Source organism: Bacillus rossius, chromosome 1 (genome assembly GCF_032445375.1).
Source record: "Bacillus rossius redtenbacheri isolate Brsri chromosome 1, Brsri_v3, whole genome shotgun sequence".
Taxonomy (NCBI): Eukaryota; Metazoa; Arthropoda; class Insecta; order Phasmatodea; family Bacillidae; genus Bacillus; species Bacillus rossius.
The window spans coordinates 363,778,394-363,792,844 of NC_086330.1; the positions used below are offsets into that span (position 1 = coordinate 363,778,394).

General features: G+C 37.9%; 1 protein-coding gene across 1 annotated transcript in view; it reads left to right on the forward strand.

The window, feature by feature from the left end:
• The window catches only part of LOC134528344 (probable phenylalanine--tRNA ligase, mitochondrial), a gene marked incomplete at its 5' end in the record, with an annotated part of 29,330 nt that extends 14,879 nt beyond the window's left edge, over positions 1-14,451 (forward strand). The window contains 4 exons of the mRNA XM_063361896.1: positions 1,653-1,784; positions 5,059-5,219; positions 5,706-5,828; positions 13,930-14,451. Coding sequence (XP_063217966.1) covers positions 1,653-1,784; positions 5,059-5,219; positions 5,706-5,828; positions 13,930-14,097 — 584 coding nt within the window. The remainder of the gene's footprint in view (positions 1-1,652; positions 1,785-5,058; positions 5,220-5,705; positions 5,829-13,929) is intronic.

A 14,451-nucleotide genomic window follows, 5' to 3' on the forward strand; every position in this document is an offset into this window, starting at 1 on the left:
TCAACGCTTAGTGTGGGTGTGTCCTCTTTGTTTTCGCTTTCCACAACGCCTAGCATTTCTTTCTGGCCCTCGACTGACGTTTCCTCCTTGTCGGAGCTGGTCTTTTTGTGCCACAGGAAGTACATACCTTCGTCGGCCATCTTGTTGTGGTCCCGACGTACTAGTATGCTATGCTACAGCAAACTACACAATTGCACTTTGGTAGACGGTCCAGTGAGCGTAGACCCTCGTCGATGCCCCTAAGTTGGCTCGCCACTGAAAGTAATCTCTGTTTATGCTGCTACTCCTAGCTTGTGGTAGCCACTGTAATAAACCTCCTTGCTATTGTATTGATGTGTTCTCACGGGGTTCTTGGCGCCTACCCTCGTTGCAGCAAATACCAGGACCGCTACTGCTGGATGGTCTGCCCAGACTGATAGTCCAGCTAGCACGTCACTGCCCTGGGTTACTGTATGGAGAGTAATTATAAAAAATAAATTTAGCGGTGTTACGTGAATAGTGGAAATTTGCATATAAATGAAATAATAATAATTAAAAAAACATATGATTTTAATGGTTCTTAAATATTGGTGTGAAGTTACGTTTAAAATGAGATTAATTGAGAACAACCAAGGTATCAAATCTAGGTGTCGGAAATTAGATGCAAATGACGTCACTAGAACACGTCGAATATACTGCCGGGTCTAGCTATACATTGTCGGAGGCTTGAGGCTCTCTTCACAGGACCTCCAGGTGATCTGCTGCTACACTGGAACTCTGGATGCTGTAATGCTGTAATTAGCGAACTACAGAGGTGTTGAGGTCGCCGGGTATCAGCTGAAGACTCGACATCCCTCTCGTCCTGGAAAGTCTGGTCTAATTCTGGATTGGTCTCACCAATCTTCGTGGTCGAATCTCATCTGGCGCTGCCCTCAGATGTCTGGAACCACTACGAGACAAAAACGGGACCGACGCGGAAGTTGGCACTCGAAGTCGCCGATACTCCCTATCTAGGATTTATTTAATCCAGATACAATTCTCTCAACTCGTAGAGTTGAGAATGCTAAGCAGGACACGATCGCGGATGACGCGAAATCTTCTATTTCTCGGGCGGCAACCAAGGCTTTGGTTCGCCCCAGCCCGAGAAACGTCTTCTTTCCGCCAGATGGCGATGGCGTCTCCCTTCTTCCTCTTAATATCTATTTACTGGCCTCCCTAGCAACCAAGGAGTTATCGATATCAGCAAACAGAATAAGCAACATAGTGAAATAAAAACGTGGATGTTGGAGTGTAAAAGAATCGAACTAAGACCAAATGAATAAAGTTTCCAAGGAATAATTCTTAGAAGACCCTGAAGTTGAAAGTGTATCGTCTATGGTAATAAGATGTGTCATATTTGTTATGCCTTGGTTGTCCTCTTTACAATCAAAACAATTAAATACATAATATTCCCTCATGGAATATACAATTAATATTACAATCATAATAAAAATAATAATATATAACTGTAAACAGTTGTACTGGTTACAATAGGAATAGAGATATAGAGAGTACAAGAAAGTTTTTCATTATTTTGCTTGTGATGATTTATGAATGTTTATCATGTATAAATGGAAACAATCCGGTGGGCGGGAGGACGAGCTGAGAGCGAGAGCGCGGTGGCGTGTCCCCAGAGGCGGAGCTGCGCTGGGTGGACACCTACTTCCCGTTCACCCACCCGTCCTGGGAGCTGGAGGTGCGGTGGGGCGGCGAGTGGCTGGAGCTGCTGGGCTGTGGCGTCGTGGAGCACCGGATACTGCAGACTGGTTCGTGCCTACTCATCTGGTCTCCCCCGCAGCTCGGGACTTGTCCCGTCAATGCATTCCAATTTCTAGTCTCAAATTTTCCAAACAGATTGTTTACTAAATATGATATAATAGCAGTAAAAAAAGTTACACAAGTTTTAGTAATTATGATCACTTGCTTGACCTTTACAACTTACAGTATTTGGTTAGAAGATTTGTGATTAAAATGCAAAAGAGCTTGTCAGAATCAGTTAACAAGGAAAATCCCTAAAATAACGGTGATAACAAGTAAAGATCCAGCGCGGCACGTGAAACCGACCCTCTAAGTACTAGGGACTGGAAAAATGCGAGGTTCTGTAACCCGTATAGACACTCCAAATCATTATGCACGCTCGAGGAAAAAGTCCCCGATTAATTGGCTGCTAACCTGTTGGGGACGCCTCAGATGGGTTATCTGTGAGTCGGTACATCTTTAATTAATAATTGGTTCTGTCGTTCAGGTAAGTCGTTAGCCAATAGGAGGAGTTCCACTCTTAAGTTAGGTAATTTGGCAAAAGGAAGCTGTTGTACATCTTTAAGCTACTAATGAAGTATGGTTGTACTAAACATTGGCACAGAAGACTAAAACCTTGTTTATTATGCTTTTACTGCTGTTAAATTACTGTTTTGGGAACAATATTTTAGGTTTATGTTTTTAATAACTTCTCTGCAGTGATATCTTTTGTTTTCAGCATTATTATTATTATTTTTATTTTGATTGCATAACATGGTGTTATGTATTTTCGTACCATTTATAGCTTCAACTGCATTTTCAATTGGCATGATGTGATTGGTGGCTGCCTCAGCGGCACGGCATTCAAAAGTTGAAACAATTTGATTGTTTGAATCTTTTGAGCGTCCTGCCCGTTGCATCATGAGAAATGTAATGCTGGAGAGAACTCGGGGTGTAGGTCCGGTAAGTTTAAGCATCACCTGGGTCAGGTGAGATTTTATCTGGCCCGAATTTCAGTAAAATATTAACTGTGGCATATAAATTAATGTGAAAACAACATACTGTGTTTCTACGTCAAAAATTTGAATATTTGTGTGACGTGGTTGGCCTGGGCTGCAGAACTACATGAGTTATTAGGTGGTCCACGTCAGTAGCATCTCAAGGTAGGCCATCTTGAAATATCGTTGGACTCTGCTGTCACATAATCTAGTAACATCACTATGATTTGTGCTTAAATCACATTTCTAGTGATTTTAAACTTGCTTCCACATATAATAAAAACTTCACTGCACATTTTGACACTAATTAAATGTGATTATAGCAACCTCAATCCTATAAAACAGTCACTTGACATTATTATGCTACCAAGTATTACAGGTTCAGTAGTCCTGAGATATAGGGTTTGATTGCAATACTGACCTGAACTTTGCCAACGCTTTTAATAAAATTACCCTGGGGTACAATTTTATGAAATTTTGAAATATTTAATTTGAGAACTTTTTGTCTGGTGAGAAAACTTGCTTTATATGTGCCTATCACACTGGCCACGCTAATCAGAGATTTTATTATTTCATCAAAATTATTTTACTAGGAAGAGTTGGGGTAAGTTTTCTGATTTTAATATGTTTGCATAATATATTTGAATAATTAACAAGTGTGTGTTCATGTGTGATTGTCAAATGTTTTTGTTTTGAATGTGTACTGCTATCTTATATGTTGGTGATTTCTCACCTTTTTGTTAAACAAGTATAATTCATTTTCTTTTATCAATGGAGTTAAATGAGAGTGTTTGCGGATGATCGCATAGTGCATGAGGAAGTGGGGGAAAGGGTACGACTGCAAAGGGAAAATGATCAGGCTGGAACGATGGACAGAGGAGAATGGGACGTCGCTGGGTGTTGGAAAGGGAAGGTGGTTAGGTTCATGGGGAAGAGGGAGGTAACAAGAGAGGTGAATATGTGGACAGAGCAGGAGATAAAGGAGGCCGAAGAGTACAAGTACCTGGGGGTGACCCTGCACAATAACCTGGGATGGGCAAAACAGGTTCAGCAGGCGGTGAGTAAGAGTAGGAGGGCGCTGGGGCTTGGCAGGAGGGTAAGGGGGAAGGCATACTCCACATTGGTCAGGCCAGTGATGGAGCATGCGGCTGTGATCTGGGATCCCTACCTAGTGGCTGAGGTAAGGGAGATGGAGAAGGTGTGTATACCAACGAGGTGGGTGATACTGATGAGTATATGGTGGAGAAGGGAAGGGCAAGAGGGGGAAATGCATAGTCCATCAGAAATGATAAAGGATTTGGGGTGAAAAGCATTACAGGGAAGGAGAAGGGTGGAAAGGTTAGTCAGACTGTCTAAGGTGTTTGAAGGGAGAGGGCCGGGGGGTAGCTGGGAACTTGCTGTTTCCCCAAATTTTACACTTGACTCATGTGGTGAGTTTCTGGTTATTGTTCTCTACAATAGTTTTTTTTTTTTTTTTTCCATGTCTCTAAGATTAAGCCAAGTTACATGCATTCTGAGATAACATCAATATATAACCCAAGCCAATTAATCCAGTTGATTTGTGAATTATTCTACGAATTAAACCTGCAACTTAATGTTTGCTAGCATATCACTCTACCAATTTTTGAAATAAAATAAGCATTAGATTATTTTTGTGATTTTAATCTAAGAAGACCTGACAAAATTTGTTTTTTTTTTTTATTTACAAAACTGAACTTAGAGGGTTTTATATAGGTATTTGTATATGTAAAGATTTAGTTAGTAAATACTCAGAATGTAAATATTAATTTTTAAATAAGTTGCATTTAAAATGCTAATTTCGCAAATAATAGATGATAATTTTTCCAGCCCCTACTTATTACATGTATTCAATTACAAAGTTGTCTATTAACAGTTAGAAAGAGCTCCCTTTATCAATTTAAAGCTGTTTATAGAAATTTTGATTACTCTAATAATTGTTTCTACATAGTGTGTATGATGTGGATGCTAATATAAGTGACGTATTTTATATTTATCTGTATTTTTTTTTAGGCAAGAGTGGTGCTACATATTTGAATTTTTAAAATTTTATAATAATTGGTCATTGTAAATTATTTGCATATGAACTATCAGCTTTTAAAAGTATTAAATCATTCAACTTACAGAAGCACCATACATTGATTTTGTTAGTCACAAATTTTATTGAGTTTACTAATAATGTCTTTAGATAGAGTATTAGACCACAGTAAAAATGTTTGATTTAATTCTTTTATAACTCTGTATGCTAAGGATTAGAAAGTAGTACACAATATTCGTTTCATTTCAGCTGGGGCCGTTGGCCATATTGGCTGGGCGTTCGGCGTTGGCTTGGAACGTTTGGCGATGCTGCTGTACGGAATCCCAGACATAAGACTGTTCTGGAGCAAGGATTCTGGATTCCTGTCTCAGTTTCAAGGGAAAAAGCCAGAGGATCGCATTACATACACGGTACTGGCATTTCCATCGCTGTTCCTAGCTAGCTCTGGGTGCCAAAGCAGTCGTATACTTTATTTCATTGGTTTATTTAATTTTTTTTCAACTACAGCAGTAAGCATTTTGTGAGAGTTTCATAATGCTGTGTGTGCGGTGTCAGAATACTCTTTGCACCTGCGTTTCTTTCTACAGTGGTGAAGCAGAGGACTTTCATCAGTTTAATTTTCGGATAAAAACATACCTCTATTGTAAACCATGGGGTAAAACAAAATTTATTAATATTTGTTACCTTAAATCATTTAAATTTCTGAAAGGGCTCCTTAAATATCTTTTAATTTTTAGATTTTTATTAATAGTCTGAAACCATGTATTTTTTTTTATGAAATGTTATTTATGAAAAAAAAATACTTGAAGTTAATACACCCAGAAATTAAGAATGAAGCATATATTTCTCACTGAAAATGTAAATACATTAACTGTTATGTTGTCATTATTTTCCAGCCTGTGAGCATATATCCCCAGTGTGCAAATGACATAAGTTTCTGGTTGCCTCAAGATCAGACATTTTCACCCAATGATTTCTACGATCTTGCTCGCAGCATTGGTGGGGACATCATTGAACAGGTAATACATAGTTATTTGGATGAAAGTCTTCGATCTGGCACCATAAGAAATATGCCTTAAGGGCGCGGTTCAAGTCGAAAAAATAGTCACTGTTCCGAAACATTATTTTGCGGTCGTGATGTCATTAGGGGTCTCAAAGCGATGTCCCCCACTACTCCGCGCGCTTGTATTTAGGCTAGGGCCGGTCCCAGCGCGGTTCAGTTGCGAGAGAGTCGTCTAGCGGGGAGGATGTATTGCCTCTCTGTTCGGCCTTGAAACTGGAGCGCGCGAGCTCTGGGAGAACTCCCTTCTCCCCTCACCCATGTGTGCCAACCGCCTCCACGCAGCGTTGCCAGCTTGCTCCCTCCCCGGGGCGCGCGGCTGTCCGGGCGGCCGGCTGATGGTGTAGCGTGGTTAGGGGAGTGGACGGGACAAACAATATATCAAAAGCACTATATGAAACACACATTATCTTACACTACGATTATATTATCATTATCCTTTTATGTTGATTTGCAAGTGACGGTGGACATTATTTCATAGCCAGATATTCGTTGCGACATCCATTATTTTACTGGCGCTGTCACTGCTAGTAATTCTGTTGGTAAATAACCTTTAAAAATAAACTTCACGAAGTTTGTTAAGTTACAATTACTTTATTATCCTACAAAAATGTTACATATATTTGGCAGCACATTATATTTAGTGTCACGTCATGAAACAGTATAAAAATGAGTAGAAACTAATAAGCGAATTAAACAGCCTCATAAACATACCTTCTGATCCAGTTAGCGGCTACATAAATATTCTATTAGACATGTTTTAACTTGGAATGCCTCTTGAGTCTTGTGTAAGTGCACATTCAATAGGCAGTATGCCACATATGAGAATTTTACAAGAACAGCATGTCAAGATCCAATATACAGTATGTATATAAAATATGTATACATACACACATACACAACAAATATATATATATATATAATATATACACTATCATACATGATTCATGAAATGATCACTGTGAAAAGAATGGCGATTTTGATAGGATAAAATTACTGTATAAAACATACTTAGTATTATATAAGAATGTAAATTGAAACTGTTACCATTGTTAAAAAATGACTCCTTTTATGCCAACCCAATTCAAACATATCAAAGTTGCAATTTTTGCAAAGTAACATTTTGGTGGTGTGACAAAACTCTTCGCAGTACATGACATATCACTAATTAATTATACAAAAACTTGATTGTGACTACATACTAAAATATAAAACACTAGTACAGTAGAACCCCGATTATCCGTGTTAATGAAGGGGACGAGTGAGTCGGATAATCGAAAATCGCGGTTAGCAGAGTCATGCTTGCCTCAAAGGTCATTAGCCCACAGACAGCCATCTGTGGACATTTGGAGATTACATATATACACATGCTTTGTGTGCGTGTGCGTTGTTGACATAGAAGCGGACTGCTTAGTGCTGGGCAGCAGTGGTTTTTAAGTCTTTCGTGTGCGGAGACGTGGGCACGCGAGTTGTTGTTGCACCGAGGTGTGCGGCTAGCCGCCCGCCAGTCTGAGGGCCCAAGACGGCTGATAGCTGCCAAGGTCACGCATTCTTTTCATCGCCCGTAAGCGACGCTGCCACACTTAGCTCATTGCTCTGTTGTCAGTAACACCATCGGGCTGGTTATTGCTTTACAGAACGACTGCCTTCAAAATTCTTTTCGAGATAAGATTTTTCATACCAGTGCATTGAGACTTGATTTGATGGTTTTGAAACGGTGTCTCTGTCTCGTATAATTCACTGTGTTTTTATCACCCTTTATTTATATGAATTTTAAATGTTAGATTTTTTTTATTTTTAGCTTGCTGAACGTGGAATTAGTGCAAAAACGGCCTATTATGACTTAGTGTTGCAGATGGGTCGGAAATCTTATAACGACCACCTCTCTATAACGACCCTAATCTCGGGAACCGTGATGGGTTGTTATATCTATTCTCCATTCACTCTTAGCTGAGTTTTGAAATAAACAAACACCGTCGTATCACTGCGCCGCGTCAGCAAGTGATAGGCTGAATTTATCTTGCGTGCCAAGCACTAGTTGCAACACACACACTTCCGTACAGTCGGTGCTCATAAAATAACGGAGAAGTAATATAAGAGGAAAATGGTTCTTCTGTCAAGCCTAGTTTTTTTAAAAAATTTACGTCTGCTGTGATAAAATTACGCCACTTAATGGTACACCCTCCGACCTTTTCTGTTGAAACCATTCAAACAAACAAGTGTCCAAGCTGCTAAATGTGGATTCTTTCATCATCTTGCGTTTATTTAATCCACTTGAAGTGTCAGCCTGTGAAGCAAACTGAAGGATTTTTTTGCGATTTTTTATGATGTGGCGCACTATTGTGTTACCGACATTAAACTCAGTCGCAAGTTTGCAATCGTTTCTCCACTCTGAAATCTTTCTATAATTTTTGTTTTGCTGTCGATGGACAGTACCACTCGCTTTCTTTTCTGTTCATTTGATGACATGATGAAATGTTGCGCTCAACACTTCCGCACAACACAACGGTATAATCTGTCGGAATGCAGATCACTGTTACAATACATAAAATTATCAACACCTTCACGCTTCAACAACGTACACTAATGGAATGGACTGTCTCCATGCGCCGGGTAATCTCTGTGGCACGGCGCCGTGCTGCGCGCGGGAGTGTACAGTCCGGTCATGCGGACGTGGAATAGCGCACCAGTGTATAATCTATTCACGTAACATGGAACACAAAAATATTATGTACATACGTATGTACCCTAGTATTTTTTTAAAAACTTTCTGTGTATATAAACATAACTGAGTCAAAGTACTTTGACCAACATACATTTTGCAAAGTATTTTAACATTTACATAAATTTTGAATCATTGGTTATATGTAACTAAAAAATTGGACTTGATGGACATAAATCGCGGTTAATCCGCGAATCGGATGATCGAGTCGCGGATAATCGGGGTTCTACTGTATTACATAGGGACACCTGTATTTCGCAATTTCATTTCATGTCAAGGTATTTCACAAAACACTGTATCTTTTTCTAAGAAACGTAGTAAATTATGAGGGTGCAGCAGTACGGTGACCACATTTTCATTGGTCCCTTGTGAAATACCTTGACACGAAATGTATTCGCGAAATACAAGTGTCCCTAGTAATACAGCAGTTCAAATTAAAATTATTAGTAAAAAGAATGTAAGTTACAAGCATTTTATTACAAAGTTAAGCAGTACAAAAATAATTAAAGAAATACAGTACATAGAGTTTGTTTGATAACTGTAAAATATTTAGATTTTTCTGCATTTAGTAGCTTTTTTTTTTATTTAAATTTTATTTAAGTACAATGTTTTTCCCACATTGTTATCTTCAGTGGCAGTACGTAAATAGTATATTTTATATTTAAACCACGTTAATAGTATTCACAGGAATAGAGAAATTACAATGGATAAGCAAGATATAGGATGATTCTATCATTTATTTTATTACATATCAAGAAATAAAATTTTGAGTAGTAACACATCTAGTTTTAGTTTCCTGATTATCCCAATCCCACACTGTTTAATGTAATAGGTTGGTCATATTAACTTTCAATGCAATACCGCAATATTTAAACATTCAATCCATTTAAAATCCAGAGTGCCTTGTTGTGTAAATATTGTGCAGGAATTCAATAAGTAATATGAGCTAAAATCAACATGAGAATGGAGGTGGCAATAATACAAGGCAGTAATTAATGTCCAGGCATAGACGCAAATCATAGGCCAGATGAAATTAGTAGTAGTTACCAAGTTACCCTATATTAATTTACACATTTCGGAACAATAAATGTAAAACATTAGAAACATATTAATTAATCTACAAAAACAAGCCACATCAAAATACTCACATTTGCAACAAAAAAAAATTGTTTTCTTTAAAAGTACCATAGCACACATGCGGAACAGACATAGGAAAAATGTATACACAGCACTTCAAATTATTGTAACACGCAAATCATGTTTTGCAGCGGACCAACATTTGTAGGATGCAATGTCTTAGTAGGCATGGGCCAGCCAGTAACATGGAGACGGTGTTACAATCTCACATGGAAGATACATAAGTCGGATATTCTCCTGAATAAGATCATGCTACAGCTGGCGCTACTGACCCTCCAAATACATAGTAGTTGTCACTGGCCATGTTTGCGGACCAACATTATGGTTCCAAACGTTCTCGTTGAACGAACAGTCTAGATGCCTTGCGTGTTCACTGGACTTGGCTCGGAGGGTCACAGTCCTTGGCTACTATGACCTCACTATGTGTATTGCAGCTATAAATTATTGAGGGATACTATGTCCGAAGTGGTACATCCGCTCATGTATTCTGCATAAAACGTGAATGGGACACATGTTAGGCTACTGCGATACAGTGCGACAACCTTTGTTGTACGAATACTAGCGACATACGCTCATGCAGTTCTGTTTTTTGTATGTTTTAAGAAATGAGTTTATTTTAACTGCTTGAAATAAAGGCTAATAATAAATAAATTACAAAAAAAAAGTTTTAGTGTTGCAGAAACAAATAACAATTAAGGTTAATTACTTTGGTAACTTTTTCTATTGTAGGCAGATAGTGCATTTCACTTCATAGGCCGTAATTTTTAACTTTGAATTCCGAAAATATGAAAACAGTGATTCACTAAAGTAACATTAATTATCGGTATAAAAAGTAAAACGAAAAAGTTCTGCATGAAAAATGTTTTAAACACTGTTATATTCAAAATGGACAAATGCCCATTATCTTGATAGTAGTGAGTCATTGTCAAAGGTATCACGGAAATTTATTACGACTGAAATAACAACTACGTATTTCACAAACATCAGCAGAGATCAAAAATATTTATGCACAGTCTGCTACTAATCAAGTGTGTAATATCATAAATGCTACAGGAAAACTGACAGAGAGCCATTTGTGAAAGTGGGGATTTCATGTTTAAAAAAAAGAGGTTTACATCCCCGACACTGATCGTTACATTATGTTTCATCCGAAAATTGGACGCTTAGCAAGTAGTAGTTTAAGACTAATTTTAGAAACTGAAGCCAGTAGTACATTAGTGTGATTACTTTCCTTTTTAGTCATGGAAACATTACCTTAGTTTCAATTACAGTAACCTTCAAAACATTTTATTACTAATTTTTGTATTTTAAACAACATTTCCTGCAGAATTGCCTCAACAAAAATCGTGAATCATTAAAAATAGTAGCTACTATTATAATAGCTGTGAAGATGATACGGGTTTGATTCCGGGTCGGGCAAACAATTTTTTTTTCAATTGTCCTAACAAAGTTGTTGGTCGGCTGGTTTTTGCAAGGACCACAATTTTTTTTCTCCCTTTCGTTAAACTATTCCATGTTTGCCCCATTCATCACACATCTTAAATATAGCTGGTCCCTTCCGACTTCCAATCAATAAATTACTATGTGTGTATATTATATTATATATACACACACACTCACTCAATTATAAAAAGATTGACTGTTGCTGTTATAGTGAGGGGAGAAATCGAAATGCCATGTACGTACTACATGTGGTGAAGCACGGAAGTGTTTCATAAAATTCAAACCAAACAATATAGAATTATGTATATATCATACTTATGTATAACAAAGGGTGAGATATCACGCGAGGCAGACATAAGATAGTGCGCACCGTCAAATTGTAGGATGTCGCAGGAGATAATGACTTTGGCGAGGGTAAGGAACAGGCGGGCCGAAACGAGACAGCAACACGCACAACTGCAGCTCATCGCGGCCGTAACAGTATAAATTTTTTAAACAGTCAGTAACTTATCGCAGTTTCTTCGTATTTTGCAACTTTTAGGTGCTCAAATAAGCATAAAATAAGTAGAATAAGCTTTTGTAGTCAAAAGATACATCAGTTTGCAAAATGCTTACATAAATTTGTGTATGGTAGGGCAGTACATATTTTTTTTTTTCAAAGTGTTCAGTTAGGAATTATTTGAATACTTTGAACCAGTTAAAACTAACTCCCTATCATGGCCTTGACCCCTCCCCCTTCGGCAAATGATATTACCATACTATTACTTAATGAAAGCGTGATCCGCCACGAAGGCAGGTATCGACCCGAGAGGCGTCGGGGAGAGAACCACTGCCCTCCAAGGTTCTCTACGTGACATGTTTCTGCGATGGTTTCGCTATTGCCTTCCGCAGTATGGCGTGAAGAACAAACACCACAACAGCTCTGCCCGAGCCGGGATCCGAGCCCGGGTCCTCGTGCACCGCAGGCCGGCGCCTAGCCCACACTGGCCGCTGCCATTCAAGTGTTCACATTTATACAGTTCTGCAACTATTATTAGTATGGTGAAGTTAGAATTCTGGATTAAATAATATTTACAAACAAGAAACGAAGTTCTCAATTATATCCTTCACTGGTATTTTTTTTTTTTTTTTTAAAGAAAATGTGTTCATCGTGAAACCAATAACCACTTGGAATATTTCGAGCTACTGCAATTAACTTACGTGAAAAACATAGAACAAACACTATGTTACCTAATTCTATGTTAGCGTAACAATAAGCATAACTAACAAAACTGTTTATAACAGTGATGCAAGCGGCGATTGCTCAACATCTTGAGTGTTTTCGTCATTTGATTTTTCAATTTTCTTATTCCGAAAGTACAATTCTCTTGCGACAGCTTTCTTTGATTTCTTTAACCGGTGATAAAGAGCTTTTCTCTTTGCCCATTCTCGTGAAAATGAACTAATTTTTACATTATTAATTAAATAAGAGACTAAATTTGCAAAGTTTGTTTAAGTAGTCTCCCTCACAAGGTAACTATTAAAAATACGTTATTTAAATATATATGTTATAATAATAACTGCAGAATTAAAATTGTGCTAAATATCACATTTACTGCAAAGAAATACGGCAGCAGATCTCAAAATTCTCGTTCTTCTCTCTCTGTGAAGACACAAACTTTGGACTTGGCAACACTGAGCGCGGCCTTCGCCGTTTACTACTAGTGGCACATTCTATCGGCGCGTATTGAAGTACACCGGAACGCTGCCGTGCGCGGTGCACAAGTATTTGACATACCATTCAAAATCTATACGGGCTACGTAAACCGCAAGTACCAATTTAAAATCTACGGAATTTCCTCTTTCAACGATGTTAAGTATCATGTGTTTAAAATATGTTTTTCGATCAAAAAATGTAGTTTTCAAATGTTGATTAAATGCTACTACAGAGAAATAAATTATTTTAAAACTTTAATATACTATTCCATACAAAGTTTAGGAGCTGATTCCGTACGAAAAAGTGATTATTCTTATAATATAATTTTTGGTTATAGTTTCATTTGTTATTTTAAAAGTTTTCCTTAAAATTCTCATGTATTACAGCACATATGTTGCATTATATATTATGGCAATTTTTTCACATTGAAAAAAATATTAACCATTGGAACTTCTATTATAGTTTTAAAATAACCTTTATTAATCTATATACATGAATACCTTTTCCAGTAACCATATTTTAACGCCAGAAATTGCAGTTATAAATGGTGCCAAATTGAACATTTTGTTGAACCGCGCCCTTAAGGTGTAACCACACTTGGTAAAAAGCATTTAAAAAAAAAAAAGAAAATCCTGAGATTCCTTCCACATTAAAGTAAAAAAAAAAAATCCTAATGCCAGCCAACATAATTTTATTTACTCTTAATTTCACAATTTTAACACAAAATTGAAAGACTTGAGCACTAAAAAAAAAGTCCTGAAATAAACCAACAGTGCTGTTAAGTCTGAAAACTTTAATTTCCAGGACTTTTTTTTTTTTTAATTTTGTTCTGTGAATTCTAGCTTCAGCGTATAGATGTACACTAAAAATAAACATCACATAATAATCAGCAAGTTCCTGCAAATAGATTTACCTTGTATCATGTTAAATTTTGCTTATTGCATGCAAAAAGGGCTCTGTAATATATATAAAAACTGTAAGTTAATGGTATTTAAAGTTGATAGAGGAGTCCTGAACTTGATGCACCAGGGAGTCCGTACGACCGTGTAACCTGTCTCGCAGGTGAGCCTGATAGACGTGTTCACGCATCCCGGGACCCGGCGCACCAGCCACTGCTACAGGGTCGTGTACCGCCACATGGAGCGCACGCTCGCGCAGGAGGAAGTGAACGCCGTGCACGCGCGGATCGAGCGGGCCGCGGCCTCCCGGCTGAACGTCACCGTGCGGTGACCGAATCCGTCGATCGTCGTCGCTTCCGGCGAGAGTGCAAGCATGTACTGCACAACTAGTCATACATGTGTCACGTTGGTCATAACGACCACTTGCATATACTAATCTGTTAATTGTTCCTGTTACATGAAGCAACATAATTTCGACACACGTAGATGATTATAATTTTACGTCGTTAATTACAGCGTTTTGTCGCATAATCGTCACACCGTTATTTTAGGACGTCAAAATTTGGAGAAAAAAATTCTCTCGCATAAACGTTGCATGATGTTTTTAGATTCAGAGTGATTTGTGTATTTTGTTTTTCCGTATAGAACAATGTATTTTGAAGTTGAAATATAATATTCATTCGGA